Genomic DNA, 25,094 nt, shown 5'->3' with positions numbered 1-25,094 from the left:
GAGCAAATGCTGTAGGGCATGCATGGCCACATAGCATACGTAGCCAATAGTTTTTTAATGGCCTCACTCTTATGTCACTCTTATGCCATTTCCTATGCTTCCTAAAGGCGTGTTATATCAGAGACCTGCCATGCTGCACTCATCTCCTCTTTTTCAACCCTCAGGCTGTGCACTGCTCAATAGCAGGGTGTCTCTTCAAACCGTGATCTAGGTTAACAACAACAATTATAGTTATGTAACATCCACTGTCAATCCAAAGCCATCACGCCCTGCAGCCTTGTGGGTGAATGAACTGTGTATCTTCCATCTAAAGACAGAAAATAACTCGTGGCATGTGCTGTACCTTGCTGTAAAATACCGATAAGGTTAAATTGTTTATCTGGTAGTTTTGCACACAACGAGTGAACCTGTCTGACAGTGAAAGAAATCATTATCTTTGTTGAAGCTGATGATTATCTCTCATTGATTTGTTTATCATTGATTTGATGGTGTTGTCATTTCAGTTAGCCCGCCACAACAAGGAACTGCAGGCTATGCTGAAGCCAGGAGGGACCTACGGGGAAGGTGATGAGGCCCTGGAGTTCTATGCCAAACACACAGCTCAGATTGAGGTCAGTTGTTGGGGCCCCTGCTCCAACTGGACTCCGCCATTTTGGATCTGCCCCTGCCAGTTTCCTTTCCTGTATTGTGTTTTTTTTCTTTTGTTGTTTTTTTTATCTGAGATCCTTTTTTATCACTTCCATGTTAACTTGAAAGGATTGCAACATATCTTTTGGTATTGGTGTTGATCATAGGCATGTGTGGTCTTGGCCTGCTTTTGAGTCTCATAGTGTACTTTGTCAGAATGACAAGCATCCTTGGCATGTTTGCACGTTCTCTCGTGTGTGCTCAAGAGAAGAAAGAATGCTGGTTGTTTACCGTGCTGAAAACTTTAAAACAAGAAGTTATTGATTCAGTTTATCAGCCGCCTTTGCAAAGCAAACAGACCTGCTATTGATATTGCAAGGTAAATTTTATACCAATGCCAACTAACTAGTGAGACCGCTTTATGAGGCACCCTAGTTGCACATAATCTGTAAACACTGGGCCTTAAGTCAGTGCAGGGCCTAGGGTTATCTGCCCAGCCCAGTGACAGAGGGTGTGTGATGGGTGGCTGCTGCTGTGGTTGTGTCCAGATTGTACGGCTGGATCGCACCATGGAGCAGATAGTCTTTCCTGTGCCCAACATCTGCGAGTTCCTCACCCAAGAGTCCAAGCTGCGTGTCTACTACACCACAGAGCGGGATGAGCAAGGCAGCAAGATCAATGACTTCTTCCTGCGCTCTGAGGACCTCTTCAATGAGATGAACTGGCAGAAGAAGCTGCGAGGTACTCAAGAGGCTACTGGTAACGCAAACACAGTTCCCTGTGCGTCCTTCTCCTTACCTCTCTATATCTTAGTGCCTGCTTTACACGCCTTCTCCTGAAATCCCTCCAGGCCCCTCAGGACTCTCCCTGTATGGGACATGCACACATACTGTCCTCCCTTAACTCTGAACCCTGGAGGGATAGAACTGGAGAGGGCATGTAAACCTAGATAAGCAACTTATTAACTTATTTTAATTAGACTATAGCATAAGATAATTAAAGGCTAAGATTATATGCTCTCTAAGGTTGAAATGAGAGCGATGTCAGGTATGTGTATGTGTGGCTTACTGTATTATTAGCATGATAGATGTTTTCAATTTGCATATGCTGCAAGCCCATACAAAAATATTTATTTTCTTTGGAATGCACACACAGTTACTGTTCTCTCTTTGTCCACATATTTTAAAGGAGCATAGGGAGTCAGCTCCCCATATTTTTTTCTTTCTTGAAACAAAAGTGAAGTGGCAGTAAGGAACCTTGCTAGTGTGACAAATTGATCAACTGGGGTTTGAGAGGTTGTGTCCAAGTGATTTTTCTCCTTTACCATAGAAATGGAACACAATTGGAATGACTTGTTTTCTACCCTGAGCAGAACACATGGCCTGTCTGTCTACAGTCCTGTTTGGTCATGGAGCGAGGGAGAATGTTAGGTTTGGTCTGGAAGAACAGCAGTATAGATAGGTGGGTGAGCAACTGAGCTGCCCTTAGACTTGGTGAGCCTGGTGAGGGTTAGTCTGTCCCCAGTCCTTTTTGTTAAGTTTATATTTTGGCATTTCTGCTTTATTGGACGATCAACAGTGTAGACAGACAGGAAAGATGGGAAAGAGAAGGGGATGACACACGACAGGACGAAGGTCCTGGGCTGGATTCAAACCCAAGTCGTCCCATAAGTGGTATGCGCCTTAGCCAACTGAGCAACCAGGACAACCCAAAGACTGTCCCCAGTCTTTATGAGATTAATGGGTCAGCGCGGCTTGCTCCAGCTACCTGCCAGTTTGAGGTCATTTTCAGTCCAGTAGTTACACATTATTTACTTTTGGCATGGCACAGCCCTGCTGGAGAGAAATCTAGGCAGGGTAACGGAGGTGGGGAGCTCCCAGGGCAGCACTGAGCCACAGGTGTGTCTTCAGGAGGAGCAAGCCAAGATAAGACAGCCAGGTCTATTAGCACCATGTGGCACAGCGGTAGCCATGTAGAGGGAAGAGGAACAAATCCTAATGAGCCGAGAGAGAATCCTAAAATGTCATGTGAAGTGAAATCACATAGAGTAATCTCATGATGAGTCCTCCTGATTTTAACCTTTTGTTTTGCACTAATGTCATATCCCCTAGTGGCGCAGGCTCAAACCCTATTCTAGTTTCCCCTCCAGCAGGGCATGTCCCTGTTGACCCCCCAGCTGCCTCTCCCCCAGCCATTGCTGTTAAGTGTGACTGCTCTCTTTGTCTCCTTAATGGGAGCATGTTGTGTCCTGTCCCTCAGCCAGGCCCGCAGGAGGTGGTCTGTGTGTACTATGTTAACACGTGACAACACTGCCTCTCTCTTATCTGAATGAATCAGCACAGCCGGAGACTATGTTGTTCCGTTGGTACTAACCACTAGTCATGAATGTGGTGATTTCTGTTGCTAAAAGTCCCCACCCTCAGTTCTTCTTTTCTAATGAACAGCCTGGCTCAAAAATAGCATTGGCCATGACACTGATCTCCTGACCAATGTCTGCGTAGGGTGTGCGTGTGTGTGTGTGTGTGTGTGTGTGTGTGGGTGGGTGTGTGCACGCGCACGCACAAGGGTATGCATGCATGTTCTCGTGCTTCTAGTGAATAGTATTCTCTTAAATCTATAAAATCATGCAGTCCATGTAGTGTCTATATAATGTGCATGACAATTGGTTTTGCATCCTTATATAGGTTTAAGTTTTGCCCTTCAAATCCAGTTATCTAATCCTTTGTTTACAGTTTTGGTGGTTTTTATGGTACTTAAAACCACACAGACTGCACCTGTTTTTACTCTCCTCGGTTAATTTGTGTTTTAACCCCAAATTTGTCACATGCCTCAAATGACTGAAATGACACACAACTGGTAAAAAAAAATGGTGGAGAAAATTTCTGCTGCTCTGGAGGAAAATGCTAAGACTTGTGCCACTAGGGTTAATTCTCTATGAAATGAAAGATATGAAGCCAATATCAATTAACCAATATCAAACATGAAAGAAAGTGTGCATCCATTGACTACCAATTTTCTAATTTCCAACTTTTTTTGGAGCTATTTGTCTAAGCTTGGACTAAAATGATTTTCAAATTTATTTTCTAGCACAAAACCTCTGCATTTTCCTCCTCTTTGGTATGAAACAATGATCAGTCATGGTGTGTTTTATTTCCCCTGTAAAGTGATGTGTTCTGTAACGTTGTTGGAGGAATGCTTTCTGGTGTATTATTGCGCAGTAGAGGTCGAGGTGAACGCATGATGTTTGAGTGCCACTGCTCTCTCTGTTCTGGATGACAGTACAATGACCTCTGTTGCCCTGCTTCACCCTCCTGTCCTCCAGCCCAGCCCATCCTGTACTGGTGCTCCAGGAACATGTCCTTCTGGAGCAGCATCTCCTTCAATCTGGCCGTGCTCATGAACCTGCTTGTGGCCTTCTTCTACCCTCTGGAGGGTGTCCGCGGAGGTCAGTTGGCTAACGTCTTCACCTTTTCAACTCTCCCTGCTTCCCCCTCCTCCCTTCAGCCCCTCCCCACGTGAAGAATCAGCAGACTGTGTTAAGTTTAAGGGGGGCAGTGATCTCTCTCTCTCTCTCTCTCTCTCTCTCTCTCTCTCTCTCTCTCTCTCTCTCTCTCTCTCTCTCTCTCTCTCTCTCTCTCTCTCTCTCTCTCTCTCTCTCTCTCTCTCTCTCTCTCTCTGTACATGTGCTGAAGTTAATGCAGTGAGTGTGACTATTACAAAACAGGAAATGGGAGCGAGTGGCACAAACAGGGACTGTTCAAGCAGGGGCAGGAATGGGGTGGGAGGCATTACAGTACATTATTATACATTATCGCAAACCTGTGCTGGAAAGCTGAATAAGAAATTGGGTCAATGCTGTTAAGCTTTTTTCCTTTGCGTAGGTCTTGTGATTCCACTCTGCCATACTGTAAGTTGTTACAGTCATTTGACAAACTCATGCTTATTTGCTCATATTAAGGATTACTCGGCCTACAGCATGTTTCAAAGATTACAGTAGTTTTTTTCTACAGTAGTAGATCTTAAATAATCCACTTCATGCAGCTTACTAGATGACTAAGTGGAATGTTACCCCATAGCTATAGTGTGACAACACATACACACTAAGATAATATGTTTTTTCTACATGTCAAACAATAAGATGGCAGTCTGACTTGGACTTTTACCAGATCAGCCCTGCGTAAAGAGTCACTCAGTCGGTCTTTGTTATGCTGTAAGAGTGTGAATGTCTCTTAGAGAACATTCTATCCTCCCAGTGCCTGTGGTTTGGGTGTAGCCTCACACCTCATCTAACCAAAGTGGAGGTGTGCTGAGAATGAAATCTTAGCCAATGGTTCGGATTTTGAACTCAATACGGTCACAAAAGGCCCAATCGGATTTGCTCTCAATGAGGTCCTGACCTGTTTATTGATACCTTTTCTGTGCTTGACTCGACACGATGACTTAACATGTTACCAGATTCCCATTCTCATTCTCACACTGGTCACGGCTTTGAGTGGTCTTCTCCTTCATGCTTATCACTCATGTTAATTAGGTGTGTGTGTGTGTGTGCAGACTTGTATGCTGTTGTCACCCCAGATTTGCTAGCAGGAAACATAACACCATGCCGCTGTCTGCTGTGTTTGGGATACCGTGGAAAGTGACACCTGCCTGATAACAAGGCTGATACTTCACTTCTCTCTTATGTAATCTCTAGCACTCCATCCTTTACAGCTCTTAATAGTCTACAGCTAAGCATCAACAGTGCTGGGGAAACCACTATGAAAATTATGTTTACCCAGCTACTAAGTATTTAACACTGAAGTTAAACTGCAGTTCAATAATGTTTGTCAAACTGTAGCAATTGTGAAAGTGTAGTTTAACCACATCAAAAGTGCTACACACTGACATCCAACCAACATGGCTACAGTAAAGTCTACTCAGAGCATAACAGCCATGGACTCTCAAGTTAGTGTTTAGGATGAGAAACATTAATGTGTTAGAGACTATGATCTCTGATCAACTTTGCTGACATTTGTATTCCACAATAAATTTTTTGACAAGAACCCTTTGCAATAAATATCTGAACTACATGCCACAAAGTAGCCAACATGGAAAACTCAGATTTTAATGTAATATCAAAATATAGTTCAATGAATATAAAAAACAGGTAAATGGACTGCATTTATATAGTGCTTTTCTAGTCTACCGGCCACTCAAAGCGCTTTACAACAATGCCTACAGTCACACACACATTCATACACCGATGGCGCAAGCCACCACGCAGGTGCTGGCACAACCATCAGGAGCAATTTGGGGTTCAGTATCTTGCCCAAGGACACTTCGACATGCAGACTGGAGGAGCCGGGGATCAAACCACCGACCTTCTGATTAGTGGACGACCCGCTCTACCTCCTGAGCCGCCCCTGAGTACCTGAACAACTCTCTAACATTAAGTTCAGACAATAGGAACTGACCACACTTTACCAGGAATGGCTTGGATGAAAAACAGAAGTAACTCACCCTCTCTGTGGGACCCACATATTTGACCTCACCACCTCCCCCATCCTGTGATCCAGCTTGGCCCTATTAACCCCTGGTCAGTCTGGCTCTATCATGTGGCCCACATTTACAGCTTAAGGTCAAAATCTGTCTGATGCTGGGTCACAGGGTGAAACAGATTGTTTCAGAGGTATGAATCTCATCATTCAAAGGATGTTAATAAAAATGCCAATACCTGCAAGTGAGGAAGTTTTTGCACAAACCAAAGGCATGAGTGACAGAATCGAGGGTGTTTTTACATGCAGTTTCAGTTTTCTGTTTGTTTTGCTGTCTCTCATTCCTTGCCTTTTTTTTTTCTCAGTTCTCCTTGAGGGCAGTATTTGTGGTGATGTGAAAAGCCACAGCCATTAAGGCCTCCATTGTTCCAGTGCAGAATTGCAGAGAGAAGACACACATTGTGACTCGCATAAACTTTCAATTGTTCTGTCTGGGGTCAAGCGGCGAAGTCCCTTTTGTTTGAACTTCCTCAGAGCTGTATAGAGGAGAAAAAAAAGAAGTTGTTAGCTTAGTGTTAGAAACTTTCATGTGGTTTCCAGTGTCAAAGGTCTCTCGAGAGCTTAGCAGTTCATTCCAGGACATGTCAGTCGGTGCGAGATGGGGGAAGTGATGTCGGCTTCAAAATCAAGCCAGTTATCATGTGAATAAAAAAAAAATCCTGCCACTGTTATTGTTCAATGGTGAATATTTAACACACAGAGAGATACATACACACACACATTTTTCTTGTCTGGATGCTTACGAGCTCAGGTGTTTGTTGTTAATATTCAAGCCAACTGCTTGTAAACCTGAAATTAACTGAAGTCCTCCAGTGAACCTGGGGCATGCCAGGTATTTCATGAAAGTTTGACATTAAGACATTTTTTACAGCTGTAAAAGGATTGCTTCATTGGCAGACTGTGCAGACACAATTTAACCATAAAATCACCTTAAACAGTATTGCAGCAGGTGCATGACTCATTCACATGGCCGACTTTGGATATTTCCTCGAGGTGTTTTGTTAGAAGAAAGGCTGCACTTGGGAACTTTGCCAAGTCTTTGGCAGATGTGCTGAAGTCCAAGGAATAAGCACCTTAAATAGCCCTGGCTGCACACCTTCTGAAGGGTCTGGTCCAAGTCAGCCTATCCCGAGAGTATATCCCCAGTGTATTTGTAAACCTGGACCAGCATGTACTCATAGTGCCAGGGCCTCCACCCTCCCACAGGCCCTGATTGAATGTGACCATGCAAGAAAGAGCAGACAGTAGAGCTAGGTCAGTGTTTGCCACCTGTCAGTGCACAGAGTGAAATTCTCACTTTTTCACTGTACAGCCAAGCAAGAGACAAAGACAGAAAATTTACTGATAAATTGTTTTGGTGGAAGGGAAGAGTGAAAGGTCAGTCTCTCATCCTCTCATCGCTACAGAGTAAGCTAGTAAGAGAGATGAATGGCCTTAGACAGTAGGTGTGTGATGTCGTGCCGTGTCTGGCTTGGCTGCCAAGTCCACGCACCCCGTTAGGCTGCAGAACCCAGGATCACTGTTGGACCATGCCTCGTGAATTTAGCTGGAGCCAAGTGTATTTTTAGCCGACTGGGGTTACGTAACGAGTACCTGTCATGTGATCTCCGCATGGAGAGGAGAGGAGGAGAAGGCCTCAGAAGGGGAGGGGGTGGGGGAGCAGAGGGAGGCGGTCAAAGTATCATCCTTGGTGCCTCAGAGGACAGAAAACCTGACCTCATTTCCAACTTGACAAATGCACAGGTGTTCACACACACAGGAGTTAAATTAACATTATCAAAGTAATGTTGCCCTTCCACTACGTGGTATTGAGTTGGTGCCTGGTGAGCTCATGAAAATGCCTCACTGAGCTACAATGATTAATGTGTCGCACTTGCTGTTATGTAAAAACAAACACACATGCGCGTACACACACACACACACACACACACACACACACACACACACAGACAAAGAGCTCTGCCTGCTTTGTCTCATTAGGGAATTGAATATTTTAGGGCAATTGCTGGACACGTCAGCTTGTTCCTTTGACTGACTTCGGTTTACCTTTGTATCATGATGGCATGAAGTGGCGCAACCGTGTTTTGTTTAAAGTTGTCTTATTGGGGCGATGGCGGCCTAAAGGTTAGAGAAGCATGGCAAGTCGATAACAAATCCCACCTCCTCCCTAAAAACTACTCTTATCATGGCACTGCATCTCCCACTGCTCCAGTGGAGCTGATCTGTGGCCACCGGTGGAAGACTGTGGTTGTACTGGGCTGTTCCCAGGCATGTGTGTAACTGAATGAAGCAAGAGCACACATGATCAGCATACAGTTGCTGAGTACTGTAAAACTGTACATTCATGGTGATCAAGTCACAGTTCTTTCTGAATATGCAAATAGGGTTGTGGGAGCTGTGTGAAAATTTGCAACCAAGGTGTGAACATTCATAGATAACATTTTCCTAGAAAAAGAATAGACCTTTTACCTGCTTTATCTCGTTTTTATAAATTAGATACTGTTCAATAATGAACACAAAGACATGATTTGTCGAAAATGATTTTCTCAAGTGCTGTATAACACAAGTATAGAGGACACAGCACACAGCACACAGGTATAGAGGACAGGTCGACAATATCAGCATTGATTCAATGAAGGGGTTCACACCTCTCCCTCATACACACCCTTACTCCTCTTAATTCCTCTCTTTCCTCCTCAGGTACCCTGGAGCCCCATCTGTCTGCCCTGCTGTGGACGGCCATGCTGGTGTCCCTGGCTATTGTCATCATCTTGCCTCAGCCCCACGGCATCCGGGCGCTCATTGCCTCCACTATCTTGCGTCTAATCTTCTCTGTAGGCCTGGAGCCCACCCTCCTCCTGCTGGGGGCTTTCAATGTGAGTATCTGACCCTCTGGTTACAGGGTTTTTCAAGGCAGCCCCCTGCGCCCTCAGCCCCAGGTTCAATGTCACTCGTAGCTGTTAGGTGTCTGTCCTGGGGAACTTCCACACCACTGCGGCGTTTGGTTGTCAACCACATCCGCTTGAACTCTAATGTGACTGTAAAAGTTCTTTTAGATTGTTCTTTTAGGTTTAGGTGTTCTCATCAGTGAGCATTTGAATATGACAACGATACAAGGTGTCAGACTTTCATTCTCACTTTGAACATGTATCATGACACGTCTTCTGTGTCTACATGATGTTTCTATGATGTCCCTTGTTCCTCAGGTGTGTAATAAGGTCATCTTCCTAATGAGCTTCGTGGGGAACCGGGGAACCTTCACCCGGGGCTACAAAGCAATGATCATGGATGTAGAGTTCCTATATCACCTCCTCTACCTGATCATCTGCAGCCTGGGGGTCTTTGTCCACGTCTTCTTTTACAGCCTGCTGGTGAGCACACACACACACACAATGTAATCCACATATACATTAGCACATAGCACATACTCAGTAAAGGTGGCAGTAATCTAACAGCGAAGTCGAACTTGCCTGAAACAGAAACACAGTTGAACATGGCACCGCATACATTGTGTATACTCATTGTGGCTTCATACTGTTCATGTATTTACACTCCAAGCCAGTGGAGGCTCATGAAGACTAAAGAGGTAATCATAACTATAGGGAAGCTAGAAATAGCGGTGACAAAAACTCATAACAACAACAATGGCTGTGGTGAAAGAGCGACAAAGGCGGCTGAGGGAATATGAGGATTCAGAAGCCGTTTGATCAGTTATAAAAGGTGCAGATATCCTCTAACAAGCTCAGCAAGCTCAGCCTCCAAAGGATTAATTTCGAAAGAGTTCACCACAAGATGTTAGTACAGAGAGGTAAACAAAGGTAATGATCCGGAAAAGAAAACCCTGACGCTCTTTCACAAGGCTCCACAACCAGTTACGTGATATTTTAGGCCAAATGCAAATGGCTGCCTTGCAAAGAATTCGACCAGTTACTGTGGAGTCCAAAGCTAATGCAGTGCTTAGTTTTTTTTCTGCAAGCATCTGCTTTTGTCCATACGAACCTGCCAAAATTCATTTCGGTCCAAGTTAACCGTGGCCTTTATACATATAAACCAACATGCTCTCTTCTACAAACACACTTCTCTCCTTTACACACTCTAGTTTACCACACACATAAACTCTGAACGCTTCTTCTTTCCCTGTGCCTCAGCTCTTTGACCTGGTGTACCGAGAAGAGACGCTGCTGAACGTGATAAAGAGCGTAACGCGCAACGGCCGCTCCATCGTTCTGACAGCCGTGCTGGCTCTCATCCTCGTCTACCTCTTCTCCATCGTGGGCTACATCTTCTTCAAGGACGACTTCATCCTGGCCGTGGACAGGATACCCAACAAAACACTAGGTACGTTCGACTACAGGTCTCTTCTCATCCCCTAACTGGAATGAACATAAATCAGCTGCACTCCCTGACCCTGACTGCCAAGCCCAGACTGAAAGGCGGTATGTTTTTCTGCAGTGCAAAGTTGCACTGGATGGCTAGGTATCAGTTTTCAGCTCAGTGTCAACCGGCGACCGAAGTGACATCCGCCTCCAGGTTCGACGTGTTGCATTCTGAGATGCTTTTCTGCTCACCACAGTTTTAAAGAGTGGTTATCTGAGTTACTGTAGCCTTTCTGTCAGCTAGAACCAGTCTGGCCATTCTCCTCTGACCTCTCTTATCAACAAGGAGTTTCCGTCCGCAGAACTGCCGCTCACTGGATGTTTTTTGTTTTTTGCACCATTCTGTATAACCTCTAGAGACTGTTGTGCGTGAAAATCCCAGGAGATCAGCAGTTTCAGAAATAGTCATAGCAGCCCGTCTGGCACCAACAACCATGCCACGGTCAAAGTCACTGAGATCACATTTTTTCCCCATTCTGATGCTTGATGTGAACGTTAACTGAAGCTGCTGACCTGTATCTGCATGATCTTATGCATTGCACTGCTGCCACATGATTGTCTGAATGGATAATTGCATGAATAAGCAGGTGTACAGGTGTTCCTAATAAAGTGCTCGGTGAGTATACATGGAGTCAAAGTGAAGATGTTCTCTCTATATATTTAAGGAAAAATAAGCTCTTTGATTCAACCCACTGTAGTGCCAAGAGAAGACTGGTACAGGTTTCACCTTTGTGTGTCCAGTTTAGTGCACATGCCTTTGCTTTTGAGATGATGCAAAGCTAGCTTGTAGCATCATTCTATGTGTGCACTGTGAAAAACAAAATAAATACCAGACACACATAGGTGTAACTGTTACCAATTCTATCATTGCACAATGGCAAGTAGTAGAAAGAGCTTATTTGCCAAACGAAATAAAAAATAAAAACAATGTCCTACTTTCAAATTCAGTTCCTTCTCATATCTTGTGTTCCTCATGGGTAGAGCATGGAGCCAGTATGGTGGGAGAGTTCTTCTCTGGTGGAGTGTGTCAAAAGGAAAACGGGGAGAACTGTTCAGCAGAGACTATGGTGGATGGTAGGTAGACAAGTGTGAAAGGTGGCTTTGTGTGTGTGTGTTTCTGGATGTATGTGTGTGTGTGTGTGTGTGTGTGTGTGTGTGAGTGGGGTGGAGGTTAAGAGAGAGGGTCAAAGGGTTCTTTTGAGTTTGAGTCCACGTTTTTGTGCATGCATGTGTGTGAAGAGATTCCAAAGTGTTTTGTGTGTGTGTGTGTTTGTGTCTGTGTATCTGCATGCTCGTATGCGCGAGGGCATGAAGGTCTTTGTGTCCTCACAGACCTCTGACTCTGCCGGAGGAGATTCTTCCCAGAGTCCCAGTGAGCTGTAAATCTGGGTGGCCGGGTGGTCATGGGATCATACCTGGCTGGGCTAACAGGGGGCTTGCAGGGATCTGGGTGAAACACTGGGGACTTAGACTCCTCGTGTGTCTAGGGGGACCAGGGCTAAGACCTGATGTAGGGGCCCAGGGTGCAAAGGTCAGGGATTAATTACCATCAGGCACAAGCAGGTCGATGGGTGCACTCGGCAAGGGCGCAGGGGGATTCCCACCGCAAACGAGTTCTAGCAAACCTACTGACCTCCACGGAAAATGCTCCAATCACAGATGAACCCATGCACAGCCTTAATGTGATCAGCCAACCTTGTTGAATCCTCAAACTGTCTGAGGCCTGACCTCGCCTAGGCGTACTTATCCATCACTACCAGGCTGGCTAATTATACTGGTCTGGTGACTTGTTTTTGTGGGGATGGTTTGGGAAAATTCCCAGTGTCTTCTATGAAGCAGGCTGATCCAATAAATGGATAATAGATTCTTCATGATGAAATATGGGTTCAAATCTATAGTGTCTCGGTAGTATAGACCTAAATTCTGCTAGTTTTAGAGCAGTTGTGTTTTAAGATAGTTCTCACTGGCCTCTGTTGTGATAAATTTAGGTTTAACGGCATTGTTGGAGTGAAATGGGAATGCGGCCGACTGTGCAGATGGGGCTTCGCATTCGCTGTGTACAGCAAATGACTATGTGACAGTTAACATGTTCGTGTCTCTCCATAGCTGCCCTTGCCATCCAGCCATCAGCGGTGGTGATCGAGGACAAGGAGCGAACGTGTGACTCCCTGCTCATGTGCATCGTCACAGTCCTGAGTCACGGCCTGAGGAGTGGAGGAGGTGTCGGGGACGTCCTGCGGAAGCCATCCAAGGAGGTACAAACAACAGGGACACCACAGCAAGGGAGAAAACACACCCGATTACAAGTCTAGACTGAGAGTGTGAAAAACCACTATCATTCAACCTCCAAAGCAATCCTTTATTGTTTTTTTTGGTTCACAAAATTATAGTCCAGGAAGTACACACAATTTAGACATCTCCTCCACCCATATACAGAGAAACGATAAACTATCTAAACTATCTAAAAAATGTTTTAATGAAGGCAATAAGAAGTACACAACATCTAGGACACAACGGGCAAATGGTAGAGGTGATGGTTGGTTCTACATCAGAAGGAGTGTAGTGAAAGCTATGATCACATGGGCACTGTGTGGTAAAGAGATATGGGGATCCTCTGCTGGGTGGCCAAAGAGGTCACACATTGGGTCAGGGGCCGTTATAACTCCAAACGTGCCACAAAAAGCAGTGAAGGTACTTCTCTAGAAAGAAGACAGGCCTGGACAGTGCCAGAACATGTGCATTAAATCAGCAGCGTGACCCCTACAGTGAGGGCATGGTGCATAAATATTATGGCGAGGCAAGGCCACACAGACTAAAGAGCCTAGGTAGTGCTGGTGTGATAAGATTGTTTACCAGAACATTGTACCCAGGCGTCTTAATCTGTTTTGTTGTTTTTTTGACTGTTATCAATCACCTGCGAATGTGCCTTCTGCCATTTCTCACATGTATTTTCACCTCGGCTTCAACAGGAGCCCTTGTTTGCGGCCAGAGTTATCTACGACCTGCTCTTCTTCTTCATGGTCATCATTATCGTCCTCAACCTCATCTTTGGTGTCATCATCGATACGTTCGCCGACCTGAGGAGTGAGAAGCAGAAGAAGGAGGAAGTCCTGAAGACAACATGTTTTATTTGCGGTGAGGGATCAGACAGAGATACACTTTCCATATTGTCCTGCAAGGTGAAACCCTTCTAAGCCATTTGGATTGGTGCCTTGGTCATATTTTCTATCCATTTCTACTCACTAATGATCAATCAGAGCCATTCTGGCTGCTCAACAGGTTAAGGCACACACTATGTGCTGTCAATATTATGTGAATCTGACTCATGACCTTTGACGCATGTTTTTCCATCTCTTACCCCCATCTTCACCGCATAGTACTCGTCACTTGATAATATTTAATAAAGCAGAAATGCCTTAAGTGCAACCAAATCAAAGCTATAATTGATTCTTGGTACAGTGCTGTATAGTATCAGGCCTGCAGTAGGCAAGAATGTCGAGGTTTGCAGATGATGAAGAAAGCAAAGGAGTGGTCTGGTCTGAACCTGCTTCTGTATGAGCGTGCGACTGCTGTGTTGCAGCTTCGCATCAGGGCGCCTTGCAAAATGGGGGCTGTTTTTCTGGGTAGTGTAAACAACGAAACGCCTCCTCTTCCCAGAATGGCTGGTTAGTCATGGCAGGTGCTGCTGTGGAGGAGGAGTGTTTCTTCCTGTTGCCATATGGGTCTTGACCATGTTAGACTGTACACTCACTCAGACATTAACCTCCTCCCTCAGTGGAACATAGTGTCACTTATTGGCATTGCACCTTAACTGTCATTGGTCATTTCTGGTCATTCCTGGTCTGTGTTAGGTATTGCTATCTAGTTGGTCCACCATGCATTTCCAATAGAGGAATAACCGATATATGGATCACAGGTCTCTGTTGGGTGTGAATGAATTGACATCTGGAAGCTTTTATACTGAAACCTTTTATACTGAACTGAAAACATGCAATGTGTGAATATTTTTAGCCAGTTCTACCTCTGACGTTTGCTCTGTCCATTCCCTCATGACCCGACTTCCTCTTGGTTTTGTCATTCAGTCATCCTTACTAAGGTCACGTAAAGTAGAAGGATTAAGTCATTGTTGCCACACCAAGGGTATTTCTTCACTGTCACAAAAAACAGTTACATCCTGTTGAATAATAGCAATATTTTTGTGTGTGTGTGTGTGTGTGTCTCTTGCACGGCCTTGTATCCCTTCTTTCCCAGGTTTGGAGAGGGACAAGTTTGACAATAAGACCGTGACCTTTGAAGAGCACATCAAAGTGGAGCACAACATGTGGCACTACCTGTTCTTCATCGTCCTGGTGAAGGTGAAGGACTCGACGGAGTACACCGGCCCCGAGAGCTACGTGGCCGAGATGATCAGGGTAAAAATGTTGTCATCCAAAATGCCTTCTTCATTTTGACTGCTCAAACATCCTACGTCCAACCACAGGCTTTGTCATGCAAATGAACAGTGCAGGGCTTGATGTTGTTATTGGTGGGTGTAACAGGGGGAGCATAAGTTCATTTTATGTCTTGTTTATTGTTCAGTTCAGTTTATTGGCTTTGATCAATTCTCTCATCTCCCCTGCTGAGGAAATTCATATAGATAATGATTCATGCATGCCGCATAATGATGATGCATGCAGCAGCAGTGTGCAAGACTTTGTCAGGCACCATTGCAGTCTTTGCTGAGGTTAACGTTAACTCCTGAACAACACTGCAGGTGCTTTGTGACTTAAGCGATGAGGGTTATATGGGTTTGGACAGAGCTGATTACTTTGGCCTTTTTTGTTTCTGCGCACCAATTGTCAGTAAATCTTGTCCTCATCGACCCCAAAGTACCAGAACTGCATTATGTAACCCCTGCCTTTGTGACCTTGAATCCTTCCAAAGTATTATCACATCGGTCAGCTTTGTGAATGGAGAATTAACATTCAGACAGAACCTGCCGCTGGCATGGTATGTGTTAATCCCCCAAAGCAGCCATGCCTTGCCTTAATCATTGGACACGCACACGCACACGCACACGCACACGCACACGCACACGCACACACACACACACACACACACACACACACACACACACACACACACACACACACACACACACACACACACACACTGGTCTGCACGTTGCATAATGATGGCCAGACCTCATGATTGCTGTTGAGCAGCATTGTGAGGATGCCTCACCTGTGTCTGCTAGTCAGTGTTTATTCCAGTAACTAATCTGGACCGGTTTTATTAAATCACAGGGTTAGGGTTTAAGTGAAATAAATTATTGACAATGAGTCATCAAAAAAAACACCTAGAAATATTTAGATATCATTTGAATTGCCCTTGAGATTGTCATTCTTTGAAATAGGCTTATGTGTTATACTTACAGAAGTCAGATTTTTTTAATTATTTTGTTCTTTTATTTGCAAATTTATTTGATGTTATGTTTGATGTTCAGAAACATTACCTTAGACAGTCACACCAGAGGGCAATTGTAATTAATACATGTTTTTTTTTTTTTTTAAAGTGTCCAATTAAATCAATAAGTGATACAAGTTATAAATACATTTTTATTCATGTAAAACAAGTTGAATCCTTATTAGTAAAGATTTGCTTGTGTTTGACAAACACAAAAAATGAGCATTACATCAATTACACGTCTCCAGCAAGAGGGCTTATTATATCATGGTTGAGGACCTCTGGGGAAATTTACCATGCAAAAATAAGTTAGTGGAGAAATTAAGCCATGACTATTGTGCTGTCTTTAACTTTTGAGCCATTAGAGAGAGCTTTTTAACTGCCAAAGGAAAGCCCCTACTTCAGAAGTGGTTACTTTCCTGACGCACTTACACTGCCATCGGTTGTGACACAATTTCTGATTAGGTGCTATATGGGCCAGTTCCTAGACTTTCGCCTTGATCTGCGGCAAGCTACGCTCAGTCTTGTGAGGAACCACCTGATTGGGGATTAACCTCCCCATCCTCTCTCCCATTAACCTTACACCCTACTGAGCCAAAATCAACTTGTCATGGGCACGTTATGGCCAGCGGGTTTAAGGGAACCCTGAGCAGGGAGGTACACATGGTGTGAAAGACCCCGTTGACCCATCAGCTGACCCAGTCATCTCTCAGCTTCACATGCAACTGTTTGGTGCCTGTTGTAGCTAGCTGAGTTGTCTACAAAGTTTCCAGTTTTTACAGACCTTCTTCCCACTAATTAGATATTTATTACAATTTCCAATGACATGGAGATTATATTTTGTTCTTAAGTTAAACAGTCATCAGCTGATACTCAAGCTGCCAATATAAACTCCATATTTACATGCACAGAATTTTTTTTTCCACACAAATTTCATACAGTTCAATTGAATTCAAGGGTAATCAGGTGATGGCCCGTTGACTACGGTTTCATGAAACTGCACCCAGTGCAGGAAATTCATCAGTTCAGAATATATGAACTCATCAGTCATATATTTTGCATATATTCAGGATATTTTCAGAATGGTTCCACTATTTCATACAATATATTATAAATACTAATATTTTTATATTATTATATATAGTACATTTGTAATTTAGTAATTAATATTAGAGTGAGCAATTGTAACCGTAACTAAATCAATACATGTTAGCAGTCCATACTTTTTCCCCATATTTCCCACCAATACAGTTTACTTAATGTGTTTAAATTGACACCAGCATACATTTATATAGCTACACAATTATTTACATTTTATTTTATTTCTCCTTGTATTGCTTATTTTATATTCTATGTGTGTAATTGTATTCAATTTGACTTTTGCTGCTACAATGACCTAATTCCCCAACAGGGATCAATCAAGTCTCATCTTATCGTTTTAACTTAAAAGTACAAAAAAAAGAGACATTTCTCCAAAAATCAAAGCCGACTCATTATGTGCAGAATATCAATGTGCACAAATTTGAAATGCTGAAAATAATGATAAAAGCCGTATGGCATAAAGCCACACGAAGGGACACAAACCACAATAAATAGACAAGTCAAATAAACTTAAATAAAACTAAATAACAAAATATATTCAACTGAATGTCTGTGACCATTGCAAAAGTCTTTTTGGGCCAATGAATGAAATGGCTGGGACAAAATCGAGCTTGAGTATTATAGGTGAAATGCGTCTGTCACGGTGCACCATTTTTTTGTATTTTTTCTGTATTTCGATAATGCTGTTCATCACAAAATTCTCTCACAGTGGATCTTGATTATTACGTTAGACATCTGATTTGAAACCCCTTCAATCTGTACACCTTCTCTCCCACCATGTTTCGATTCATTTGATGCTGCAGTAATGTGGCAGAAGCGACAGAGGAGAGCAGGGGGCGTAGAAGTCAGAGTACTCTGACAATGACTGGGACTGACGTCAATGGTGGAGGACTTTGGCTGAAGTGTCAGGTCTAAGGCATAAATGGATGCTGCTTGGCTCAGTTCAGCTGTAGCACACGCGCTTGCCCTCATTATTACTGCCTCCAACACTACAAGGTACCCCAGTTCCACGAGTTGACTTTGAACGTCCGTTACCACACTATAATCTTTAAGATCTGTTTTGAAGCATGATTTTTTTTTTTTGTGGCATTATATTTGCATATCTGTAGAAGGAGTGGGCTGCTAACTTGTCAGGTGGCTTGTGGCATGACTGTGACGTTTTCTGTTGCTGTGTAAACCACAGCACATCCTGTTTCTCTGTCATGGCCCGTGCGGTTTTAATAATGAAAAATGTACTTCCGTCATTTCCATTGAACCGGAGTGAGGTGGAGTCTTAAGTTGTGACAGCACTTCTCAGTTTACTGGAAGTGCTTTCATTTGTAAACACTGAGGATGGAAAGGGGGGCGGGCTGCTGATGACCGAGTTGTCAAACAAACACACGTGTGCCTTAGCTGGTAGACAGACTCCAAAATGGGGAACTGACCTTTGTCATGCTTATCCTAACTTTAGGCATGGGGTATTAACAGAATTGAGTGCAAAAGATACTATTGACAGAATGCTGGTTCAAAAAATGTCACATCAGTAATTATTTAATCTGTAACTGATTGCAGCAAGTTAATTTTATGATTGAGTAGCACGCTTGTGCTAGTTTTATATTAGCCAAATGGAAAATGACACCAATGACAAAAAACTGTCAATTTTTATTCTATGTCTTTAACTATTACAATATAGTGTTATAGTACACATACTGCATGGTGCAGATTAAAAGGTTAAACATCCAACATGTTCAAATAAGTCATTATAGTGAGTAAAAACTGAACTGTGATCAGATACAGTACGGAGGGAGGGGGGGGCAGAAAGTAGAATAGGTAAACACAGCCTGTGTGTCTTTGCATTCAGGAAGTGGAACCTGCACACAGCAGTCCTCTCCTCCTTTCAGAATGAGTACGTGCTGCTCATTATCTTAGTGTTGTGTGATTCCCCTCGGGCTGCTGTCTGACCCAGGACTGGTTTGTGGTGTGCTGTGGCCACCGCACTTGCTCCCACGTCTCAAACTCAACCACTGAAACCTCGGGAACTTTCCAGCCCGGTTCTTCAGCACTTCTGCTGTCGCTAGGCACCGGCCCCAGGTATTATGCTGCATCCTCCCATTCATTCAGAGCGTTAGAGCTGCTGGTTATGCTAATGCTTTAATGCCGGTGAGTGAGGGCACATGGCGGTGACAACATCTGGGGTGTGTTTGTGTTGAAAAGGAGTTCAAGATAGGCACATTCACATGACCTTGGATTATTTCCAGGCAGGTTCAGACAGTGCACAATAACATTGGCATGTGGTGGCCTAGTGCTGGAGGAGATGGAGGGGTGAAAGAATTCAGCCGAGTGGCCCTTGGCCGCATGCCTGTTTGAGCACAACAACCCACTCGGTTCTTGAATTGGAAGAAAGTTTAAAAAAAAGTTCTTGAATTGAAGTCACAATGAAATGAAAAATGACTTTTTCACATTGTTAACTATTTTTTTTTATGTCAACATACACCCATTTAACAATATGTGGCATAACATTTTATTTTCTCACAATTTTATATCAAAACCACATTACTTTTCCTTCCTGGAAAACAATGTATTTTTAGTGGTTGCTTTATCACACACCAGTAGGCGAACATTAACAATACTATCATCACAGATTTTTCAAAAGTCCCCCCCTCCACCCCTCCCATCATGTAAAACTGCCTTTCTCTCCCTTACAGATACTGCTCTCCCATTGGTTTACACTTTCGGTCACTTTTGACCGATCCCTCCCCGCATCACGTCCCACCCCAACATCCTGTGTCAACCGGAAATATGCCACGTTACAAGATGTTCTCAAAAGGCCATTTCACTGTGACATTAAAGTTGTGCATTAAAAGAGCATTCACTGGCAATTCATCCATCCTTCCATTCTGACAGCAGTGTGACAATTACGTCAGAGCTGTAAAAGAATTGTTAAAACCGAAATGTCATTTCAGATGACTAATGTTTCTTGGTTGCCTCGAAGCACTACAGTGTGCCAATGCAAGTGGTAAAGGTGTTGTTCATGCTAGCAAATACTGTAGCTTCTTCTCAGGATGAATCACTTCCCAGTCTGGACCCCATGACTAGTGTAGCTCTCAGTATAGTAGATGCTGTAATTCCCATCAGACTAATTGAAGAGAACACTCTTAAATTAAGTAAATAAAATAAAATAAAATGAAGTATAGTATTTGTACCAAAGGAGTGAGACTAACCAATTTATTCCGATCTGTTATATTTACCCCCCGACCCCAAGAGAAGCGCATACCACACATAATTGTAACAACCCTGACTGAACAACCCTGACTGAAAAGCTGAACTCAGCCATGTGATTTGGGTCAGGGCGCCATTGTTACAAGTGTCATGCATGTTAGCAAGGCCTGCAGCTTCCTCTGAGGGTGAATGCCTTCCCAGAGAGTCCACAGCACTCTTGAATTAGACAAAAGTGTAGACAACACAACAAGCGACAGCACACAAACTCAGTTCCTTTCCATTACTACATCAGAGGTAAGAGACAGCTCAGGTGCTGTGGCTAGGACGCCTGAATTCAGCTTGTGGTTACAGGGTCATATTTATGCACCCGTGGTTGCTTGTAGCTCACTGGAGCGCTCAAGAGCCGTGTGTTTATCTCAGCGCTGCATGTATAATCAAATGAGGAAGTTTGTTCCTCCATCTTAGTCTACAGGTCTTAGTTTCTCAGTTTTATTGTAACGGCAGGATTAAACGGCAGGTATTGTCTCATGAGACTAAACATGATCACATACTGTAAGTTGGACTATTTGTGAACAGTGATTTAAAGAGTGCCATGAACTCCCATGTGATTTTAATATGGAAAGTCCCTCAAAGATTGGTTTGATTACACTTTTAGAATAGGCTTGATATCAGTGTAAACAGGCAAAGAGACAAAACAGGGATTATGATGAAAAACACAAGTCAAAGAGAGCTTGGTCTGCCAAGTTGTTGGCAGTAGCACATGCTTGATGTCATTCTGAGTTAATGTAATGTGTAAGGCATTGTCCACAGAACTGAAGGATTTGACCAATTTAGCTGAGAAACACACGACTTTCCACAAATACGAAAAACATAAAAGGAACATCATAAATATTTCAATAATAATTAATTTGTTTCATGAGACATGTACTGATCATAACCATCCAGACTTCTGTTGACCCAGGAACACAACCTGGACTGGTTCCCCCGGATGCGGGCCATGTCCCTGGTCAGCAGCGATGCAGACGGGGAGCAGAACGAGATCAGAAGCCTGCAGGAGAAACTGGAGTCCACTATGAAACTGGTGTCCAACCTGTCGGGCCAGCTGACCGAGCTCAAAGAACAGGTCGGTGAAACTAAACTAAAATACTGATGGAGCTCAAAGACCATTTCATCAGGCAGGCGCTTCATTTGGTCAAAGATACATTTTGACGTTTTTGATTTCGTCATGGCAAAAATATGAACAATAAGAGGCAAGTTTGGTGTTGACGTGGAAGCAAATGTTGCTCAGGGTTTGTTTGTTTGCCATTCCTTGCCCTTTAGATGTAGAGCTTACTAAATGCAGAAGGCAATGAGTCATAGTTCAACACAGCTCATGAGGCGCTCAACCTGATTCTGTTTGCGTCATTAAGCAAGGACCCATATTGAGTTTGCATGGACTTCATTGTGGCCCCGTTAGTTGAAACTGGAAAGTTTTGGGGTTTTTTTCAATAAATAAAGCACTTTGAGGTATTTAGAAAAGCATACATTATAATTAATTAATACATTATATATAATTATTTGGTTTTGATCAGACTGGCTAGTGGGATAGTTTGCCTCCTAATTATGAGTATTATTTTAAAAGAGTTCGGTCCTTTTAAGTGCATGTATTTAACTCTTTTATCAAGTCGTTTAACTATAATTGCTGTCAATGTTGAGTTTTGAATCTATTTTATTTTAGCTAGTTTACAGATCCCATAAATAATTATCTATAAATGCTATCTTCTGCACTTAAATTGCTGAAGTGTAACTGTCCACTGTTTCTAGTAAACAGAATTGTAAAAATGGCTCTACTGTTGAAATGAGAAGTATCTATGAGGAAGTGAATATTATTGAGACATTTTGACCCAGACAGGGGGAAACGATTATTGTGTTGCCGAATGCTTTGAAGGGCACAGTAGTATCAGTCACACTTTACTCCAGATTATGGGTTTATATGGTTTGCATTTTTATTGGTTAAGAGTCTACTCAGTTGTGTAAGACACAACTCCCTCCAAGGTGCAATTGCATAACCCCATATCTAAAAATTTATTAATTTTACTTAATTCCTTTCCCAAATGGCCACCTTCTGTTTCTTTGTATTGTCTGGAAGGATCTTGGCTTTGCCCTATGGCATTCGGACTAGAGCACAAACAAGAAACTTGTCTGAACAACAAGGCCAGACAAGGGTCCTCTCTGTTACATCATTCCAAAGAAAATTGACTTAATTAGTTAATCATGGTGTAAAGAAGGCCAGCATTCTACTGGTAACTGACTTCAAACACTGTCTGGGCACTGTTTGGGCATTTAATGTGTTTTAATATTTTTTTTTCATCACATCCTTCTACAGAGAATTATTTCTATTAGAACACTCATTACAGGACCACTCTTTCTTCTCACTCTTGATATTGTTGTGTTTCAGTGTTGGGTTAGGGTCACCATCTTCAGGTAATGGGTTTAATACTTAACAGAAACACCATACTTTTTCTTGTTGGTATAAAGGTTAACATGTGTGTTATGACTGATGGCTTTGCTTGATCGCTGAAATTTCTTTTGACTGAGTTTCAGTATTAGTAATATGTATACTGCAGCTTTCGTCAGAGGAGACGGCATTCTGGATGAGTAGAGCGGCAAGATTTCAGATGAATCTGTTTTCAGTTCAGTACTGTGCAGTGTTTGCACAGCGTTTGTTAGTTTCTCTGAACTAGAAATATGGCAAAACGAAACACAAACTGAGTAGGACTGTAATAGACATGAGAAGCTGCCGATGCTGACCTATAGTCCAGTGGAAGAGGACACGCACATCAACAGAGGTACAGGTACTGTGAGGTGAGTTTGATTTAAGACAAGGATGCTAAAACAAAATGCCTGTCCTGTGTGTGGCCCTCAGATGACAGAACAGAGGAAGCAGAAGCAGCGGATTGGCCTGTTAGGACATCCTCAGCACATGAACGTCAACCCCCAGCAGCCTGCATAGGGTCATCGTCTGCTCCAGCTCCTCCACACGGCCCCGAAGCACCTCAGCGCCGGCTTTGTGTTTGCATAGCGGACAGAGTACAGAGTCCTTACTCAGAGGTTTCACATAATGTAAACTGTAGCCTCTACTGAGTGTGAGTATAACATGTAACGGTAGGGAAACACTCGATCATAGGTAGTCATAATGCGATATGTAGCTAGTCTACCCCACGCAGGTATTACTCCAGAGAGTAACACCCACCCACCCCGTTCTGTTCAGTCCAGTTGGGATTGGTGCCAAATGTTTTCTATGTAGAAATGAATTGGATTTCTCAATACATGGCCTTTACTGGGTGAACTTGAAACACAATGGAGCTGACTGGACAGGAAGAATAAGTCCCATTCAAAGTTGTTGTTTTTTTTGGGTTTTTTTTTTTTTTTTTTTTTTTTTTTTTTAATTTATATTTCTGGTATAACAAGCAGTATTTATGTCTTATTTTTGTATGTTGTGCAATATCCAAACTTAAATATGCAACCTCGTCATTAAGTTCCGTAAATCATGTCTTATTTGATAGCGTGAGCCAGTGTTTTTTTTTTTGTTTGGACTGTTTTGTTTTTTGTTTTGTCCGGTTGGCATTGGGTAAAATAGGGAGTTGTTGGTTTTGTCTTTACTTAAGCAAATATAGAGATAATAATTAATATGCTGGCCTTCTTAATTTAACTTGTTTTTAATTTGACTTGTTTTATTTCTTGGAAATGTGCATACTGCTCGAGTCTTAAATGCACTTGATAGAGATAGCATATTGTGTGAGAGCAATATATACAGATACATAGTTTTCTTTCACCTATGTAAATCCAACGGTGTCATATCACAATGCTAACTTATTTTATGATAAATTTGCTTTCTTATTTAATTGGGATCTAAAAGACATTTAGGATGTTTTGCTTGTCAGTCAAACCTATAATTTATTCAGTATCAGTCATGCTATTATAATTTGCTCAGGAGTTGTATTGTAATAAATATCATTCGCATCATTTCCCAGATTTATCTTGTATTGCAGCAGACTTGTTCCATTTGTGCCTGTTTTTGTCCTTTTAATTTAGAGGTTGATACATATTTGTTACTTGTGCATAGACACTGTCTTTTATGTTCATGTGATGTATAGAAGTTGGTTTTCATTCTAATGTTAGAAAACGGCTTTATTTTTTTGTATTATATTTATGTGTACATAAGGTTTGTTGCTTATATCATTGCTTTTGTATAGAAAAATGACATGGGGGAAAAAAGTGTTACTTAAAGTCAATGTTCAGATTAATAATTAAAAATCTAAGCACTGTCAATTTGTATATTAAAGTAGAATTATTTATTAAAATCAATGTAATTATCCTTTACTTCATGTACTGAGTTTTTGGCACCACACTACACAATATATTATATATACATAATATAATATATTAAACCCCTCAAACTGCAGTTTTATTGCTTGTATATATGAGGGTCTACATTCTTGAATAATGTGTTTTGTTGGTAGAATATATGATAGTTCCTACCCCAATTCAAAAGTCCTGCTTTGCTGTCACAGACTGTTAGTAGACGGTGAATTTAGAATGACTCGTGCCCCATGCTTTCTGTTCTGCTGGAGTTGCGCCATTGTCAATTCATTATATAGACCTATAAAGTTAATAAGGCTCCATAAGCAGTGTGTAAATATCACCTATAGGATTTTTTCCCCGAAAGATACAGTAAAAAAATAAATAAATGAATAAATACTCAATATCAGAAAATGTAGGGAAGATGGGTTGCATGAGGAGGTTTCAGTAGGAAATTAGTGAGATTTTAGTT

At 42.5% G+C, this 25,094-nt stretch overlaps 1 protein-coding gene across 1 annotated transcript in view; it reads left to right on the top strand.

The window, feature by feature from the left end:
• Nucleotides 1-24,249, top strand: part of itpr1b (inositol 1,4,5-trisphosphate receptor, type 1b) — a 90,470-nt gene extending 66,221 nt beyond the window's left edge. Inside the window, exons 47-58 of the mRNA XM_071529497.1 lie at nt 504-611; nt 1,176-1,368; nt 3,950-4,072; nt 8,862-9,037; nt 9,368-9,532; nt 10,310-10,499; nt 11,519-11,611; nt 12,644-12,792; nt 13,507-13,672; nt 14,789-14,949; nt 21,243-21,404; nt 23,187-24,249. Of these exons, the coding sequence (XP_071385598.1) occupies nt 504-611; nt 1,176-1,368; nt 3,950-4,072; nt 8,862-9,037; nt 9,368-9,532; nt 10,310-10,499; nt 11,519-11,611; nt 12,644-12,792; nt 13,507-13,672; nt 14,789-14,949; nt 21,243-21,404; nt 23,187-23,273 (1,773 nt within the window). The 3' untranslated portion in view covers nt 23,274-24,249. The remainder of the gene's footprint in view (nt 1-503; nt 612-1,175; nt 1,369-3,949; nt 4,073-8,861; nt 9,038-9,367; nt 9,533-10,309; nt 10,500-11,518; nt 11,612-12,643; nt 12,793-13,506; nt 13,673-14,788; nt 14,950-21,242; nt 21,405-23,186) is intronic.
• The last annotated feature ends 845 nt before the right edge of the window (nt 24,250-25,094 follow it).

This window comes from Centroberyx affinis, unplaced genomic scaffold (genome assembly GCF_046629955.1).
Source record: "Centroberyx affinis isolate AG114_WGS23_722 - 3 ecotype Tasmania unplaced genomic scaffold, CSIRO-AGI_Caff_v1 ptg000126l_1, whole genome shotgun sequence".
Taxonomy (NCBI): Eukaryota; Metazoa; Chordata; class Actinopteri; order Beryciformes; family Berycidae; genus Centroberyx; species Centroberyx affinis.
The sequence above is the reverse complement of the archived record's forward strand: the minus strand, read 5'-3'. Positions and strand labels throughout refer to the sequence as shown.